Consider the following 19744-nt stretch of genomic DNA (forward strand, 5'->3'; position numbering starts at 1 on the left):
GTCAGTGATGGCTGGGAGCATGCCACTGGGCAAGTCTCAGTCCCCAGAGAGCCTGGGCACTTTCCTGAGCTGTTTCCAGGCATCCAGTGCTGCCCCAAACAGCAGACATGTCATCCTGGGGCACCACACAATGCCCCCCCCAGCCCTCCACGTGCTCCTGAAGGGATGCGTGAAGCACAGACTGGAACTATTAAAAACAGCTAAAAGCAACGCCATCTGGACTGGCCCCGAGAAAAGCCACAGTGAGATTTTGGGGGTGGGAGCTGTTAGGACCAGGAGCTGGGAGTGCCTTGTGCTGCTCTGTTCCTTCTGCAGGCCACAAGACACAATTCTGTGCTCGCTTCTTAAATAAACCAGGCGCTGCTCCAAGTGTCATGCTGTCATTTTAGGTCAGCAGGATAACAACTGTGAAATAAATTGGGCCTCATCAAGATGTTCTCTTTCAGCAGAACAGTCTTTGTTAAAGTTTCCTTAATGGCTGCAAGGCTAACCCCGACTGATGAGGCTGTTGTGGGGGCAGACAGAGGATAATGATCCCACGGGCAGGAACGTGTTTGTCAGTTACTGGTCAATGCAAAAAGATGCAAAAAATGGTTCTAGGTGTTTTGGGATATCAGATGCCATACAAACCTGTGTCCAAAACCCATGAGGGTTTTCCAAGCAAGCAAAGATGCACTTTAGGAGAGGCTTCAAGTGCTGTGCTAGAAAGGACCGATGAGAGGAAGCGATGTTACAGTACTTGGCAAGGAGCACCAAGAAGCAGGTGTGCAATTTCCATAGGTAGCTAAAGGGTCCAACTCAGGCTCCCTGGAGGAAAACTGGAGAAGGAGCCTGCAAGGATTAGGGTATTATAAAACAAAGCACGCCAGGGGTGATGAATGGAGTGATTGCAACAGAAGAACAAAGGAAATAAAATCCGTGCTTACGCGTAACATAATGGGAGGCAGCATGAAAGTCGCGAGCTGTGCACTTACAGGGCTTTCGCTGACTTTCCAGTTGGAGAGAGAACCCATATAATAGGAAGTCAGGTATAATGCTGCTCACAGCTCAGCTACACGCACAGATCAGATGTTCGCACAGGCTGCCCAGGAAACTGCAGTGTGCAAATGAGCTCGGCATCTGTGCCCGCAATTTTACATATGCATTTGCAAGGGCAGTAGTTCACCCCCAGCCCCAACGAAGCAGTTAAGTTTCACATCAGCAAAAGAGACCAAAAGCGTTCCAAAATTCTCCTGCACTGAAGAAAGTGAGAAGTAATACTAAAACTGGTGGATTTACCACTTTTCTCTCATCTGCTGTGCTTCATGCTTTCATTTACTCTTACAGGTCAGAAGAACAGAACCCCCCAGAACAGATATTTCTTCTTCTCTTTGTGCTCCACAGGGAGCTGCCTGTAAGCCTGCACAACAGAGGCAGAAGCAACCTAATAAAAGTGGCAGGTAGTGGGGAAGCCCCTTGGCCTGCCATCAGTTACTCAGCCACTACTGCCTGGATAAGATTTCAACAGTGATGTCGTGGGAAGGACTTTGGTGGGGGCTGAAGTCAGTGCAGCTCTCATATGGCACCAAGCTTGCCATATTCCACAGTGAGCAACTGCTAAATTTACCTAAGATCACCTTTTCATTTCCACCCTCCCATACTTTGCTGGTTAGAAAAAAAAAAAAATAATAATAATAATCTTGTGTTATCACTTCTGCCAGCCTTGATTTCCAAGGCCACTTTTAGGGTTTTTTGATGTGAGGGATGGATAGACCCTCAAATCTCAGTGGTATCCCTCATTTCAAGTCATGATTCTGTACATACAAGTTTACATCCACAAAGCATTGATGTTCGCTCAACAAAAAATATTTTGCCTGTGCAGGAGCTACCAGAGAGTCTCAGGAGCCCTGTGTGCAAATGGCAGGCTAGGTGAGAAGACAGACTGTCAGAAGTGCAAGTATTATGGTTGCCTATGCAAATTTCCTCAAAACAAAACAGATATATTTACTCTACAAGACCTCCCCTGGGTGACCATTAGTGAGAACATTTTCCAAATAAAAACATACCAACACAAAAACCAAGTATTTCTCAGTAAGTCAGAAGGCCATATGATGTAAACTGAGATGAGGAAGAGGGAGAAAGGGGAAGGATGGCGTGAAAGTTGGCACCATTAGCAGACAGAGTTGACCTCCACAGCCCTAAAAGTGCCCCAGTGAGCATTTCTAGCAGCAAACTACCCCGTTTCGTTTATGGCCATGCTGCCCCAAGTACACGTACAGGCTGTGTTCAATTTAGACTTACTGAGAATTGTTGATTGAAGTAGAAATGTGCAAAATCCAGGCAAAACACTCAGAGACAGATGGACACACACACATTCCCGTACAAAGGATTCTGGCCACAGCAAAGGATCCTTACAGAGGTCCTTGATGCAGGTAGCATTCAGCATCTTCAGCCCAACACTTGCAACAAGACAACTGAGAGGCAGTTCATTCCTCCTCAGTGACATGGGGAGCTGCCAAGTACACATCAGCACGTACAGCAGGCTGTGAATTTTACCAGCTGGTGGCTGCGGTGTGGTCTGGAGGACACACACGGTGCCCCACTGACAGCAGCCCTGGGGTGCTGGAGCTTGCTGAGTACAGCTCAGAACAGGCTAGCTCTGCAGAGGCTGCCTCAGTGATAGGACAAGGGGGAATGGCTTTAAACTAAAGGATGGTTTAGATTAGATATTGGGAAGAAATTCTTTACTGTGAGGAGTGGTGAGGCAATGTAGCAGGTTGCCCAGAGAAGCTGCAGATGCCCCATCCCTGGAGGTGTTCAAGGCCAGGGTGGGTGGAGCCCTGGGCAACCTGGTGTGGTGGGAGATGTCCCTGCCCATGGCAGGGGGTTGGAACTGTGTGGGCTTTAAGGTCTCTTCCAACCCAGACCTTTCTGTGATTCTATAAAAAAAGGAGCTGAGGTCTGTCACTGCTGGCAGGATGATGGGCTTGTAACTACTTTTGTGGAGGGCAAGTCCCAGCTCCAGGGCAGAAATCACATCTTGTTTGCTGTGTACTGATCTATTAACTCAGTTACCACTTCCACAAGTGGCTGTTCTCTAATGTCCTGCAAGCTGATGGAAAGGGAAGATGATGTCCTGAAAACCAGCACCATCTCCATATCACTCTCAGCCTTCCTCCTCTTTCTGTAGGCCAGGGAAGATTAGCCTCTGTAGGGTAATACTGTTCTTGTAAGGAAACCTCGCAGCATCGCTTACTGGGCACTGAGTCCCTGCTGAGTTCAGGGACACTGCTCACACATCATCTGGGATGGACTCAGCCTGCAGAAGGTGAGTCAGAACAGAAGGATCAAATTTAGAGTAAAACTGATGGTGTAACAAGGTCACTCCAGATCATGCCACTTCAGGACACTATCCTGGCTCAGCTAAATAACCCTTTCTGAGGAGGGATGGGAGACTGAGATCTGGTCTGGAGGAGGTGCTCCAGCTTGGGATTAAGAGGCAGAGGTGCAAACAGCATCTCGACTGTCTCTGGTCCCAGTTTCTTCTCCGCAGGCTGCCTCCCCCCACATCCCATGCTTTAACAGTCCTGCATTGCTCTTTCGGCCCTCATTCCAGGAGAACACTTTGGAGCTGGCTTGTTCTCTAAGAAGTTGAACGGTCACCTGGCAGTCCCCAGAGCAGATGTGAAAGGCAGGCAGGAAGACCAGCTGCACTTCTTGCCCTCCTCTGCCTTAACCATGAGGCACTGCTTCTCTCCAGTGCAATCCCTCTCTGATGGGAGCTGGTGATGCTTCTCTGTGCCCTCCCTTGGCTGGCTGCAGCGAGGTGACAAGTGGAGCCATTTCATGTCCTGCCTGGGACCTTCGTCTCTTCCTTCGCTAAGCAAGGAGACAGTTAAACCAGAGCATCTCATTTTGTGTCAGTAACAGGCCAAGCAACAGCTGAGTCCCAAAGACAAGCACGTAGAAGGGGGAACAAATTGCATGAGTCAGACTAAAAGCTTCATAAATATTGACTGGTTTTAACAGTCCCCTGAGAAACAGAGAATCTCATTTTATAACTACGTCTCCCTCCCCATTATGCACTCCCTCCTCTCAGGGAGCTGCAAGGGGGGCTGCTCTTCTGGCTTATGCGCACATTATTTTAATTCCTTTCTGCAGTGAAGCTGTGCTGTGCTGTCCGAGGCTTTGCACCAGCCAGCAGCAGGGTATCTAAGCACCTTCCAGTAGTGCTCTAAATAACAGGACCAGAGTGGGCTTTGCTCTCTCAGGTTCACCCCGGGGTAGAATTGACACAGGCAGAGAAGAAATCAGATATTAAACATACCAAGAATGAAGGCTGAAGAGGGCAGGGTGTTTTTCAGTGTCTCCTTCTTTGATTCCTATCAGTGAAGCACCATTGGAGAGAAAGAGGGACAGACAGCTGCAAGAATAAAGCAGAGAGGAGAGACAAGGGGTGTCAGGTCTATGATGGTTATGCAGGGAAGGACAGACACTAGGGGACCACAGGGACTGGGCAACCGAGGAGGGAAATGTTTTAGTGGGCATACAAGTGGACGGAGGGGGTAGGGGTATACAATAGGCTGGGGAAATGCACTGCGAGTCACTGCTCAGGATGGGAGCAAAATGATTCACGCCTTTCTGAATTCCTCTACGAAGCTCACCTCACCCCCGCTGTGAGGGCAGCTCTCCTTTCTTGCTGCTAACAGCTCCCTAACTCCTCCCTCTTGCTGAGGCTGCTATGCCTCCAGTCTGCCTTCCCCTATGTGGAGCACGACCCCTCCTTTTTTCCAACTCTATCATTCCCCACCCTTGTTTTATCCTTGGAAATGCTCGGAGCAGAAACAGGAGTCTCCCCATGTGGCACAGAATAAAGTCCTGTCTCCACCAGCTGAGACACCTGGTCTCAGCCAAGTCCCATCCTTGGTGCAGAGGCTGCAGGACAGTTTACACACCCTTTCTCCCAACTTTAAGCAAAGGCTCTTTTCCCACAGGTCCTCCCACAGCAGGTTGTTCACTTTAGGACCAAACAAGCAAAGCTTAAGTGGAGACCATAAGACCACAGCAAAGCCCATGAACTCTGCTGAGGCTCACCTGAAATATATGATGCATGCAATGTTCTCAGGAAGCACTGGAAAAGAAAAATTCCTCCCTCTCTTCAAATCCCAAATGCACAGCATACACAGTGGTTTGGAAACCTGCCACTCTAAGCAAGGCTCAGACTCTCCTACTTGCAACAGCTCAACACTGCCTCCTGCATCTTGCAAGTTGCTGAACTCCTCTAGTCTGAGGCTTATTCAAAAAAAAAAAAAAAAAAGCGTTACTGCTTTGGGATTAAGCTAAAGGTTGGTTATCTTGGAACTCCATTTCCTCTAGATATATCCATTAGATTTAGAAACAAAGCTCAAAGTGACTTCAGAGACATTGGAGTTTCATACAAAATACCCAAGAGCCTTTATTGCCCCCAGATCTGGTGTTCTTCCGGGCAAAGAAAAGAGTGGGCAGCACACAGAAAGAATCTCAAGACTTTGAGGAAGATATTGTCAGGGATCCCCTAAGGATCAGCAAGCCACAAGCGGCAACACAGCCAGCAGAACAGGTCCAGAGACAGCAGCCAAGTTCCATCAACAACCCAGGCCAGGTCATAAGGAAAGTCCATGGGGATGAGGCAGATCCAAGGTCAAGGTAGAAGCCAACCCACCGGTCAGAACCAGGTCCAGCAGTGGCAACCAGGGTCCAACACACCCCAGTGAACAACAGACATACGTGGTGACAGGATGGGTCTGAGGTCAAGTCAGGAGCCTTGTTCAGCCTCCAGTTCAACACCCAGAGCAGTAGGTGCTCTGGGCAGAGACACAACCAACCAGCATCCCTCCGGCATAGCTCAAACAGGAACAGGGCCCGGAGCTGAGCTTAAATGAGGCTCCTCAGCCTGCAGCAGAGAGCATGGGTAGAAGCCCCAGCTGGAGCTGCTCAGGGCCATTAAGGTCTGTTAATGCCCTGGGGCATTGCAGCTGAGTTTAGTGGCATCCAGCTTGCCTGGGCCAGGTCTTCTCCATTCCCACCCTGTGGTTTTGTCCACCCTGGTCAGTTTTCCAGTTCAGTTGGATTGGATTACCCAATTTTCGCATAGTTTTATGAAAAGAGAAACTTCTGTGTGAAGAGACTTAGACAAATTAGGACCACAGGAGCTAGGGATGGAGCTCCCACCTTCAGGTTCTCACTATTGTTGAGCTCTAGACACACGTGCTCAGTGGATGGTATAGAGATATTATCACTGAGTGAAGTAATTGAGAGAATGTGGAGACTGTTGTTGGGAATAAAATATGTAAGAACAATAAAATAGAATAATACTTCCAGCACTGAGACAAATGGGCTGAAAGCAAAGATATTTCCCAGGTGGGCATCTTACTATAGCGTAACACCTCACATCAACCACCTCATAACTGCACTGTGTTTGCAGGTCACTTGCAGAGCTACAGAACCATCCACCCCGGACTCCTGTGCAAGGTGGTGCTCATCATGTTACGGCCTCGGCTTCTTGGGGGCTGCTCGCTACTGACCAGTTTGCTATGGGCAGCTTGGGGAGAGAGGTGGCTGAAAAAGCACCCCCAGTAGGATGTAGGTGTCCTTCAGCCTGAAGAGGACTTGGTGAAGAAGGGGATTACTTCAGCTGGTTGATCATTAGTTCATAAGGCTGAAAGGAAAGATGAGTTTGTTTTATTTCTATATATTATCTCTGCAGGAAAAAAACAAACAAACAAACAAAAAAATACTATTTCCTCAGTAGGGAAAGTATTCCTTAATGGAAATGTCCCATTCAATTTCATAGACACTTATTGAAAAAACAAACAAACAAACAAAAAAACATTATTTTAGTAAAAAAAATATTAAAAGGGATATTAAAACCATACAAAGTGCACAGCAAGATGTAGGGAGAGCTGGGATCAGAAGCCAAAAGCCCAAACATGGAAATGACATTGTCTCTTAATTAAGATGAAGTGCAGGTACCATCAGATGAAGCTATGTTGGGTAATCTGGCATGATTTAGTGTCAAAAAAGCACAAGAGGTGAGTCACTAGGAGTGCATGTACAAGTCAGAGCTTGGCCAAAGTATAGTACAGATGATTCAGTTCTGCAGATGATGATTGGCAGAAGAAGCAGAAACGAAGAACAAAGCCTAGTGCTGTTACTATTAGGGCATTTTTCTTCATAAGGTTGTAATTAAAAACCAGGAGCAGGTCCCTGATCAATAGTGATGGACAAACAACAAAGAGAAAACAAACCAAGATGGAGTCACGTCCTGAGAAGACATGGAATATGTGTGATGTGCCTCAGTACTTTGCTCTAAACTAATAAAATATGGCTGTGCACCCAGAACTGGCATCTGACCTTCCAATTCTTCTTTTTCCCAGAAAAAAAAAATGAAGATAGTTGCCCATCCTTGATGTATTCCATATCTGCTGCCAAACCTGCACTCCCCCACTCAGACAGAATCCCAAAATAGGGTGTGATGCTTTTCCCGTTGACAAAGCCATAAGTCACCGTGAGCGAGACGTACTCAATACCGTCCAATCAGCTAAATGGAAAGTGCCCCTCTGTTTCCCACCATTTCAGCACTCGTTATATCTCACGTTAATTAATATAGGCACTAGGAAGTGCAATGATAAATTACAAAAACCCATTAACCTGATTCTGTCCAAACTGGTGACATATGGCAACTGGTACGTTAGACAAATCTTCCTTGCTAATGTGGGAGTCCTCATGTCTGAACTCCATTAACACTAAAGCCACGAAAAAATATTTTTAATGTATGTACGTATGGAACGTATATCAACGTGCATGGACAGTGCATGCCTGTGGGAACATCAAAATTCATTAGATCAGTCTGATATGAGATATATTGAACAGGTTCCATCTGACGTCTGTTACTGGGTCGTTCTGTCCACTCCCAAAGGAGTGAATCATATTGACAGGTTGAATTATATCTCAAGAGATATTTTTCTCCCCTCCTCCAAAGGCCATTTGCAATCACGGCACATCCACTGCCTCTTAAAAGTGAGCTCATCTGGCACTGGGTTGCATTGAAGTCCTCCACCGTGCCTGAAGGAAGAATGATTTTGGGTGGTGGGAACATGGAGAAGATGTGGTCTGTCCAGCTGTCCCTTGGAGTGCTAACCATCTTGACCATGACTGTGTGTGTCCCATCTACACACGGAGAGCCTTTTTTACTACAAGGTAAGCTGGAATGCAGGCTAGGTGACACAGGTAGGTGGCTATCTTTTTGCTTTGCTTTGCTGCTTATCATGGCCATGCAACACTTGCTAATTCGTGAAAGAAAATACAAGCAACCTGGAGCTATACTAACCAGTCAGTCAACACGGGTGCTACCCAGAGACGGTCGTATTAGCATGTCCTTCTGCTCTGCAGCTGGTCGTATAACACATTTTGCTAATCAGTAAAAATATCAGATCTGGTGATATCTGGTGTTTCTTTTTCTCCTCCTGAAAGAATATTTCCAAGGAAATATATTAAAATATCAGAGAGTAGCAATTCCAGTATGTAGCATATGAGATCTGACAGCTCCTTAAATGTCAGTAGTAGGGTGCTGATGAACTTTTTTTATTCACGAAACTTCTGTTTATATGTTCTTCTCCCATAATTTAAATTAATCTTAGCTTGAACTTACTCTGCAGGAAAATGTCAATCATTCATCTTCTTTCTTAGAGAGATTTGGCAGCAGGAAAAAAAGAGAAAAAAAAAAAAAGAAAAAAAAAAACACAGCTAAATATAGGCTAGAAAATAACATTGCTTTTCAAATGATTTTTCCTTTTATATCACCTATTTATTTTTGTAATAACAACCAAAACATTCCTGAGGCCACTCTATCCAAATACCGCTTCTGTTTAGTTTTTCCTACAGTGTTTATGTATTTTTTTTTTCTGTATCAAATCCCTCAAATGACTAAAGGTAACTATTTTAAAATCATAACTGACTTCCAGACTTAGGAAGGAGGCTTATAGCACTCCACGCTAACGGCAAGTCTTACACAGTGCGTAGCTCTGCTGCATTCCTCGGGCTTATTTCTTGAGATCACAGTCAGCACCCCTGCCTTCAGCCGCCGCATTGCGTGGGGATAAACCTGGCCACGTACCCAGAGCATCACTTGGGCCAGGGGACCTTCTGCCTATGCAGATTTCTGTGCCTGTGGATTCTGGGATGGATTCCCTCACCCTCTTGAGCATCCCGGAAGCTAATCTCTTACAATGTTTTGTCTCATGTGTGTCAAAAATATTTGCATTCGTCCCACCACAGCTAGGTATGGCCGACAGCTGTGCGAGACCAATTGCACCTTTCTCACCTCCTCGAAGGGAGTGAGCAGAAGTCTTAAAGGTCCTCAAAAGAGAGGAAAATATGTATTTCTGTATCATTTCTTTGCATTTTACACGGGTTCTGTAGGCATTTTCTAGGGCTTGGCAAGATCTGGGCGTGGGGCAGGGGTAAGCAGACCAAACATTTTGGGGAACGGCCACTCTCCTATTTTATGCCCCCAAATGAATGCATCCCACAGGTTTCAGATGCTCCTGGAAATCTGTTTGGCAGAGGGTCTCAGAGCCTTGCTGGCTCTGATCATCCGATCTCCTGTGTCCATCGGATACTGCTGAACCCCTGACCTTCACAACCATTCATTTGAGGGAATAGCCACAACCACTAGAGAAAAACCACTGAGAATGCTCCCAAAACAGGCCTCGTAGAGAAGCCCAAATTGCTGGGGGAGCCTGGGGAGGATTTTCCTGGAAAACAGGAAAATTATTCATGGCTGACAGCTACCGTAAGAGGATTCCTCAGGGAAAAAGAGGCTTGCTTTAAACTCCTCCACACTTTGCCTATGGGCAGGAAGAATCCTGTGCCACTGCAGAATGCAGTCAGATAGATCAGCCCCAGTGCTGAGCGAGAACAAGGTTAAATGTGGGGCTGCAGGGCTCTCCAGCTAAGGTGCATGCATCCACCCTCACGAGGAGCTAGCTTCCACCTCCACCAGCCCTGGAAAAGGATGGGGTTGGGGGGGAGAAGGGTAGCACCCCAGTTTTGAGAAGAGAGGGTGCCGTGGGTTGGTGTCTGGCTTTTCAGAGGCACCTGATACACTCTCCTTGCAGGAGACATCTTAGCCTTAATTTTTGTTTTACTGTTGGGGGCTGGAGGGTCCGTCCTTTTTGGCACCAGAGATCAAGAATGGTGTTTTATGTGCTGCAGAGAACCGAGTGCTTCCGGAGAGAGAAGACACAAATCACGAGGACACATTGCTGACTCTGCTTCTTAATAAGAAACTCGCATGGCGGAGACCAGAAAATATTGGTAAGTGAAGGGAGATCCCAGCTTCTTGCAGCTGTGCTCGTATGAATGCAAGGAACCTTCTCCTCAGGTTCCTCAGCACAGTCTGACTGCTCAGAAAGTGGAAGCCCCGTGTGTCAGTGCAATGGCTGTATGTGGTGAGAGCCAGATGCTCTGCATCATGGGTTTTTGGACCTGCTTTTGCAATGAGGTGTAAAGCTGCCCGAGAACATGCACCCTAGATCCTCAGGCTCTCAACATTGGAACCACCTCAGCCTTTGGAGCCACCTTTCCACACACAGCCATAGAGTCCCACACACTTGGAGCTGCAGCTCCATGTCTTGCTGGCACACTAAAAACAGCAGCATTGTGTGAGCACACAGGTTAAGATTTAAGATTTTGTAGATTTTTGCAGAGGGGAGGTCAAGATTTTTCTGCCTGTGTTATGTGAACCGACACCAAACCTCAGGCTGTATGTTGGGACAGACTCCAAACGCAGGCTCACTGGAGAAAAACTTGGGTTTTTCAGGAGACTACCGCACAGCAAGCAGCCACATGGAGCTCAGAGGTCAGATCTTCCCATGGCCACCACAGTGAGGGAAGGGGCTGGCCCATATGTGGTGGTCTCAGGGCAGGAAGCTGGTTTTCCCTGTGAAAACAGCAGAGAACGGGGCTCAGCAAAAATGTTACCATGAAAATCCATTCATCAGAGTCACGCAGTGCTCCTCCCCAGCCCCTTGTTAATGCAGTGAGGCAGTGGTAAAATGATCCTGGGACAAATAGATAAATACAAATAAATCAAGTCCTTATACTAACAAAGGCATTCTTCTTGCAAAGGAGATGCATTCAAAAATAACATTTTTATGATTGCTTTATGGATTATTGCACTTATTACTCCTAGAGGAAAGGCTGCATTTTATGCCAGACAATTGAATATAATGAATCTCTGAGCAGAGCACAGACAGAGGATTTACAGCAGGCAGTTTCTCAAGGCATCATCCATAAATTAACTTCCTTCCCCCTGCTTGAGATAATCTGTTCCAAATTTCGACCGCTGTTCATTTTCTATTCATAGCAGCCATTGGCCAAGTTTACGCCTTGTGGGAAGTCGAGCCAAAACGGGCACTCAAAACTCTGAAAGAGGCAAAAATGTATAAAATAGTAATAATAACAACAATAACAATAATAATTTTAACAATAATAATAAGCTGTTAAGTGGCACTTTTCACATATGGATGCGTAACGACATGTTTAAGAGGAATCTGCCTGAGGCTGCTGCTGGCAGTGCCAGGAGCCCAGCCCCACCGCCTGCCTCCCTGACTGTCCCCAGCACCCTTCTGCCTTGCAAACCCAGCCCTGGTGTAAAGGGTCAGCTTAGGAACTGCTGCTTTTATGAATATCTGTCCAAAAATATTCAGGATTTTTCAACTAAATTGTTGCCTTCTTGGAGGAGAAACTATGAACGCAGGCAGCTCTTTTTCTGGCACCCTCCTGCTCAGCCTCAAATTCAAAAAAAAAAGCCCAAGTCTGGCAGGGTGTCTGTGTGCTGAAGGCTTATCTGAAGTCAGGGGAATGATATCCTAAATCCCCTCGGAGGTGCAGAGCAATGCCTGCTGCCACGCTGGGAGCAGACAGAGCAGGCAGCTCCAGGCAGCTCCAGGGCTGGTTTTTGGCTCTTGCAGGCCCAAGCAGAGACATTCTTGAGCAATTTCCTGGCTCTTCTGCTTATTTTAGTGCATATTTTCACAAACTGGCACTTCAAAGCAGCAGATGGCTTTGCGTTCTCCTTCCATAAGAGCTGCTGTGGTCTGGTCACTCAGCTTTGGCCGAGCTTGTTCCGTGTGGTGCTTTCCATTGTTTCAGCTATCGTGTTTAAAATAATTATCTGCTTTTGGCACCAGCTTGAATCTGGAATAAAGTCCCTCAGCCTTCAAGAGGAGCGAGATGAAGATCCCGCAGCCCTTCCTGCAGCTTTCCTATTGCTAGCCCAGGCATTTCCCAGCTCATGTGGGGGCTTTAGATCCCATCCAGCAGCACCTGGCTCCCCCTGTCCTGGACAGGGTATCTCAGGGGCGCTTCATTCATCCATGAGCACAGGTTTCTGACCGCCTGGTATGGTGCTGCTCAGCCCCAGCTCAGTCTGATGCAGAAACTGCTCAGGGAAGGGCCCACACAGATCCTGCCACATCTTATGCAGTTGCCAGGATAAAACTTAAAATGCAGGGAAGAGACTGGCAGGACCATGTGAGGGCCGATGAGTTTACCAGAGCTGGTAAACCCAAGAAGCCTCCCTTAAAGTGGAGAGCCAGGGCCAAGTCCCGTGGGACTGAGCACAGAAAGTCTGCTTCTCTGTTGCTGTGTCTGCTACCTCTGGTCTGGAGACGACTAACAGGAATTAAAGGTTAAATAGGTCTTTCCCTGTCAACCCTTAAAGACGTTACATGAGGAAACTGCTGCTGATTTGAGCTTTGGGGAGCAATGCCAGTACTGATGTTGCTCTCCCTTCTTGCAGACTGGGAGCTGGCAAAGAAGTTTGAAGAGCTTGAACAGGTGAGAGAAGGAAATACATAGACACATACATGCCTACGGTTGTGTGAGTAAGACCTCAGCTACACTATGTGTGCTGTCTCGATGCCCTCTCCTTCTGTCTTTACATCCTGCTACTGCTCATTCTGCTGCTTTAATGTAAGTGTATCCCCCAAAAGGCAAAGCAAAACTTGGGCTAAACGGCTGCAGAACCTGGGAAAGATAAAAGTGGAGCAAAGCTGTAGAGTAATGCAGTCCAGGCTGAGGCAGCATTGCCTCTACCACCGCTGAGAGGCCAGCAAAAACCACGCAAGAAAAAAAAAAGAAAAAAGAAAAAAAAAAACAGTTGCCAAAGGAAATCACCACGGAAAGAGGGAGGGAGAAGGGGAGGTTTGCTGCCTGTCGGTCATTACATCAGCGGGCTGCAGCTGGTACTGTGCTAAAGCAAGGGGGGCAGCCCCTGTGCACCTCACCCAGACTGACCCTTCCTGGGGCTCTTTACAAGCATGGAAGGCCCAAAGCATGGCTGAAGCCCCACCGTGCTGTGTGGGCACGCACAAACACAGGTGGATCCTCATGCTCCTGCTGAGCTCCACTTGGCACCTCTCACTTCTGAGTTAAAAACCACAGCGGGGGGTGCCAGGCAGGGGAGGCTGCCAGCTCCAGCTGAGCCCCTCGCTCCAGGGCTGAGGCACGTTGAGCTCTGCGGGCTTTCCACATAATAACCAAGGGAAGTCAGCAAGAGCAAGGGGAAGGGACACAAGGAGACTTAAGTGCTCCAAAGACAAATCCTGCTGGGATGATCCCACTTCAGGGAAGAGCCTGCCCTCCCCAGGGATGATGCCGGCTTGGCTGCCTGTTCTCCCTGCCTCTCCTGCACTGTGCTTGCCAGCAGGCTGTGGGGCTCCTCGTGACGGAGCAGTTATTCACTGCTGTGTCTGTTTTTTAACAGCTGGAGAAGTTGAAGGATCAGCTCTCAGCTGAGGAAGGGTCAGAGGTGGCCTACGCTTTGGAAAGTCTCTCAGCATCCCAGCCCAAAAAACGCGGTAAGTTTTGGGCTACAGCCCTGTCCATGGGTCTGGCTCGGCTGCAGCCATTCCACTCAGGCCTCATGTCCAGGGCTTCCTTTCTGCCACAAGATGGTGACGGTAAACATGCCCCAGACAGGCTCAGAACAGCATTTCCCTCCATGCCATCCCTCTCTTGTTGCTGGGTTTCACAGCACAGGCACAGGCCCCACTGCGGGCACTTAGGGCCACAGCCCCCTTTTCGTGGATGACCACGGGGTTATTCGGAGGTGATTTGGGTCTGAACGCATCCCCGCAGCGCACCCCTCGCTCTCGGCTGGGCACAAAGCTCGTGCTGAAGAAATAATGAGGCATGTGGTCTGCAGGCGCTCCCCTCCGCCAAGGTCACTGCCTCCCTGCAGAGAAAAAAGGAGCAATTGTTTGTGCCGCTGAAAAGCGGCAAGAAAAGGGATGTGGAAATCAAGCAGGAATGCAGGGAGCTAATATCTAGAAGGTCCCCCAGTCGGTCCCCTCTGCGAGGAAAGCAGGACTGCTCTCTGCAGCACGTCCCCTGAGCTTTGTCTGTATCCAGCCTCTCCGGAGGGAGCATCCTGCACCAGCCCTGCTGCAAGGCAGGACAAGGACAAAGCCCTGCATGCTGGCTTCCAGAAGACTCCTTCACAGAGCAGTGCCAGCTGTAAAACAGAAGTCGCTGATGACAGATCTGGCCTAAAGCCAAAAGAGCTACCCCACATGCTCTGTGCGTGTGCAGGCTGCTGACCTGCCAGAGAGGCGAGGGAAAATCTCCCTTTGTGCAAGGCTGGATTAAGTGCTTAGGTGATCCTTAGACAATTTGCAATTTATAAGCAGCCCTGGAGGCAGTCATTAATTTGGGTAAACTAATTCATGCCCCCACCGGTCTGGAAGTTTCAACTGTACATAAAACTGCTTCTCCCAGCCAGGTTTAAATCAGATTTTGCCAGATATTAAAGCAGAGAGTGTTTGCTTTCATCTAAAGGTCCTTCCAGTTTGGGAGGAGCTTGTGTCTCGGCCTGAGCACTGCTGATGCAGTAGAAGCTTTCTCCCAAGATTCAGCTCTCAAAAAACAGGTAGAAATCCCTTCTTATACTTGACAACAGAAGACCTGCACAGGGCCCAAAGAACCAGGCATACTGGCAATACAGCTATTTTTTCCATCACCAAAATCCACATCTTTCCCTAATCTATTCTTTTTAGAAGATCCCACGGTGATCAATGTTGTTTGGTAGCTGGTAGCAAAATGCTAGAGTGATTGGGCTTTTGAAAAAAAATGTAATGTCCAGATCAGGTGTCTGCAGGTCAGTATCCGGCTTTTCCAGTTAGTGACAAGTGAGAAACCCTGAGGCTGCAAAACTGCTGGCTGGTAGACAGGAAAGAAAAAGCTGATTCCTGATATTGCTGCAGTACAGCAAAGGAATAGCAAACCATTATAAATCGAGCTACACAGAAACAACTTTCAGACCACTTCTTTGTATTTTAAGAAGCCGAAAGGGTCACCTTCTAGAAGTATTATATGAAATCAAAGCTTATTACTGAGATGTGCCTGGAAATCACAACACCCAACTCTATCAAGACATTAGGCATTTGAAACCCACTCCAGGGCTGCAGTGGGAAGTTGGAAAAAGTCTCTTGTATGCTAAAACCCTTCTCTTGTATCCCTCCCCAGCCTGCTTTTGGAAATACTGCATCTGAAGGCTTGCCAGGAGTGGAAGACAAAGATGGGCCTTTCCCCAAACTGCCTCGCTGGGTATTAATGTTAAGAGTTTGTTCTGTTCTCTCACCGTGCTGCTAACTTGGATGCCATCCTCCATGACTGCACCACAGCCAAGTCTAACAGGCACCGTGACAGGAGCCCGAGTGGCTACGCACGGCCGCTCTCCACTCCTCCCTCCTTCAGGCTTCACCTTCCACCGTCTTCTGCTTGGAAGATGTTTCCCAACTTTCCTTGCTGTCCTGTGTGTGCCATTCAGTCTGCTGCCACCACACCCTCTTCCCCTTCTCACCATGTCCCCCGAGGCACCAAACACCAACTCAGTCTCCCTGATCTTGGGCCTCTGCCCACATTTGCAGGTGTTGCTCATGGTGGTGCCTGGGCTTCCCGTTGCCTCCCACGAGCAGGTCAGTGATGCCCCAGCACCCTCCGTTGCAAAAGGAAGGCAGGCTGGGTGCAATGAGAAAGGTGCAGGGCTGCCTGCCTTAGCTTGCTGAGCCAGAGCTGTTCCTTGTCGTGTCCTGCCAGCGAGCACAGTAGGTTTGGGGGAGGACAAGCACAGAAGTCTGGACCCTTTGGATATCACTCCAATAAAGATTTTCTGTTGCACAGAAGCACGTGTTGTTTTCTTTCTTGTCACTTGCCCAATGGGGGGAGCATGTTTATTACCTGATGGGCCATGTGAAGTTTAAAATGAAAAATACTCCTATTAAACACCTAGCAACATCTTTGCTATAATATACCTGAGGAATAAGCCCTTCCTTTAGCCAGAACTGCGAATGAGAGCTGGGTCTGCCCAGTGTGTGGGCTACTGTACTCATGGGACTGAACCAGTCCCACTCACTTCTATCTGCTCACCCCAAAGAGATGTTTTGAGAAGAGATTTTTTTTCTCTGGTCAGTGCAGATGCTAGCTGTTTTCTCCTACTGCAGAATTATGTCTGCACCTGCCCAAAAGGAGGAGATCACAATCCCTCTGTGGGTCCTACATGTAATCATTTTAAGTATGTTATCCAAGTTCACTTGCAAAGCAAAAGGACCATGTTGACTGACTTTGACTAGAATTGAACTGTCTCTCCAGGCCTGTCTAACCACGTTATTTAACTGCAACTTGCATACTATGTATTCTTCAAAAGTTTATCTCTCCCAAAGCACTAATTACCATGCTACATTCATTGCCTAGGGCTCTGGCAAGATGTGCACACTTACCACAGCAGTACATTGTGTGTACTTCATCAACAGGAGATCTATTCATCTTATCACAGGATAAAGCTGGCATATATAGAATAAAAACAGTTTGATTATATAGGTGAGGTCTAATCATATGGAAAACAAAGCGTGCTGTTAGCCTTAATTCATTACTATTTCCTTAGTAGTGATTCAGAACAAATTTCCCATTTCCTGTTGAATTTGTGAATGTGATAAAGGTCTGTGGGAACATACCTTCACATACCCTTACAACAACATCGAATTCAGGAAAAAAGGATAGCCTATCGCTAAGAGAAGGGTCTCTCTTTCCTTTTAAGTGTTTGGTGCTGCAGGTGAAGGGGAGCTACACTGAGTGCCCCAAGATGGTGTTCAGCACAGGTGCTTTCAGTTTGCAGGATATCCCAGTGCAATGACAGGCTGGAGCAGCAGCGGGCTCCATCTGTTACCTGCTAGCTGGAGCCATGCATCCCCTGCCCGGTGTGACAGCTCACCAGTGAGTCAGGAAAAGGAATACAGTGTCATGGCTATTTAACATCGTGCTCTGATCCCATACACAGGAACTTCCTGGAGTGCAATGCACCGTACTGTTCAGCAGTGCTTTTTAGCCCACGTGATGTTCTGCATCCTACCAGTGCAGTTACTTAAGTGTTCACGGTACCCAGACCACCCCACTATTTCCTATCCTGCTGTGTTGGCTGCTTCTGCTGGGATGATGAGCATCAGTGTCAAATGCAATTCATGTATGAGTTCGGAGCAAAGGTGGTGATGCTCTTGCAAAACTCACCGTCAGCGTGACACTGTGGAGCTCCTGTCCTTCCTCCTAAACACACAGGACAGAAAACCTTCCTCAGATGCCACCTCCACATCATGGCTGCTTGCACCTTACCCATGCCTGGGCAGTCACTGCTGCTAAAGCTAATGACCCACAGGCGATAATTAAAGGGAATTCACTTAGGCATCCTGGTAGATCATGTTGATTTATTAGCAGAAAATCCTCACAGGCATCTGAATGGGTTTGCAAGCAGGCAGCACAGGGCTAATCTAGCGTGCAATGGATGCTGTAGTATATCCTCACTTCATGCTTGTTGACCTGCATGCTACACACGATGACTAAAGCTATCCAACATCTATCCATGAACAAACCATGGCATTTATTCTTTCAGACATCATTGTACTTTAAATAGTGCCTGTTGATTAATGGATTTTAAAGTGTATTTGAGCCACAGGAGACTGGAGTGTGCTCTGAGGAGGAGGTGGATGGTGCAGAGGAAGAGAAAGGCTGTTTCTTTCTCCCAGGTAATCAATGCAGTGTGACAAGAGCCAAGAGCAGGACTGAAGGTTTCAGGTCATAGTTACAGGCTACACCGCAATGGAGTCCTCTGTCCTGATTTGCTTTCATGTTTTCTTTCAGATGGCAGGCATTTCTGCACCCAACTCTGGGCTATAAAACCCCTCTTTATTTAGAAACCCACACTAATACTAACTGACTGTTGGAAAACTTTCACAATCAAGCAGATCTGGTATGTTAGCATTGGATTCTTCTGATCGGAGTCTCCCAAAATATGTCCTGCAATGAGTGTGACCATGCTGCTGTTGACTGACAACTGTATGAGTGGTCAGGAACACACGACTTCCATAATCTGCCCATACCCTGTACATATGGCTGCATCACAATCAGATTATCTGCAGACTGTCTGGGTGAGCTCAGTACAATGAGATAACCATTTACTAAATCGCAGGACACACTCGGGGTAGGTGGTTGCAGCATGCTCCAGAGGACAGGGGCTGAGACTGTCTGGGATTCCATTTGCGGATTCTTTTCTAGCATGGACAGAAAATCTTGTCACAGGTCAGCCACTCAGTCCCAAACCCTTCATCTGCAAGCTTAAAGGTAGAAAATGAGCAGTGGGACGAGGGGACGTATACCTGATGCTGCCTGCCCTTCTGAATGGGGACCTCTCCTCCCACTATGGCCTATATTGGGGCAATTGCCCTGAAGTGCCAATCCTTTGAATAGCTTTAATCTCAAGGATGCACTGACTTCCCAACTCCTTTCCTACAGCTGATGGAGAACCTGACTGTATTTTTCCCTGTCTTGCTAGCTGATTGTCAGTTTCTTTGTGCCTCACTTAAGATCAGGAAATAAACACTTAACTTCTATCCCTTGCCTTACTACAACTCTCTGCCTAACACAAGGTAAATATGTGGCAAGATGTATTTTGTTTTCCTAGTCCTATATAATCCTTTCTCAGTGGATCATCTTTTGCAATTCTAAGGATGATTTATACCCAAGAATAGCAATCCAGGGCATTTAGCTGACATGGATCATAGTCCAACAAGGAGCATGTGAGGTTTAAAGAAGATCAGCTAAGAATCTGAGCAGTGAGATGTCAGCAGACAGCTTTTTTCAGCAATATTTTACAAGCTGGAAAAAAGTGAAAAGAAATGAAGCAGGATTTAAAATCACCTGTTTTACTCTGACTTGAAATGGAGAGGACAGGCACACGTTTACATGTTATCAGACTAAGAAATGCTTGAACTTTTACAGTTGGACATGTGATTATGCCCCGTGCATGCATCAAGAGGCTAAAATAAGGCATACGATGCAGATGGCTTAGGAAGTAGATGACTTCATATTTGGACGCTATCCTATGTTATGCATAGGGAGGACTGAAATGTATTCATCAGCTTAGAGGAGGAAACTAAAAGTCTCACCACATTTCAGGATATGCTATACAATGAAAACATTTCTAAATTTGGTGTGGAGATATGAGAAAGACTGTTAAAAGCATCAGTACAAATCCTAAGGTATTTTCATTTTTCTTATTCAGACCAACTCCTATGATATCAGTAGATGTTTTTTTTTTCCCAAATAGCAGTTCAAATAAAACCTGGATTTGTCCCATAACTGTTAAAATCTCCCTTCACCTACCAGACAAACA

General features: G+C 47.2%; 1 protein-coding gene across 2 annotated transcripts; it reads left to right on the forward strand.

The window, feature by feature from the left end:
- Positions 1 to 8093: 8093 nt before the first annotated feature.
- Positions 8094 to 15575, forward strand: UTS2B (urotensin 2B; the record flags this gene model as incomplete). 2 transcript variants are annotated; one of them, XM_084292318.1, is made up of 5 exons in its annotated part: positions 8094 to 8247; positions 10234 to 10335; positions 12824 to 12861; positions 13790 to 13883; positions 15550 to 15575. In XM_084292318.1, the coding sequence occupies 5 exons, from the start codon at positions 8094 to 8096 to the stop codon at positions 15573 to 15575; spliced, it is 414 nt and encodes a 137-aa protein (XP_084148444.1). The 2 variants fall into 2 exon arrangements, with proteins under 2 accessions (XP_084148444.1, XP_084148445.1); XM_084292319.1 differs by having other exon boundaries at positions 8094 to 8217.
- Between the last annotated feature and the right edge of the window lie 4169 nt (positions 15576 to 19744).

The sequence above is a fragment of the Netta rufina genome (assembly GCF_964035555.1).
Source record: "Netta rufina genome assembly, chromosome: 9".
In the NCBI taxonomy this organism is placed as follows: domain Eukaryota; kingdom Metazoa; phylum Chordata; class Aves; order Anseriformes; family Anatidae; genus Netta; species Netta rufina.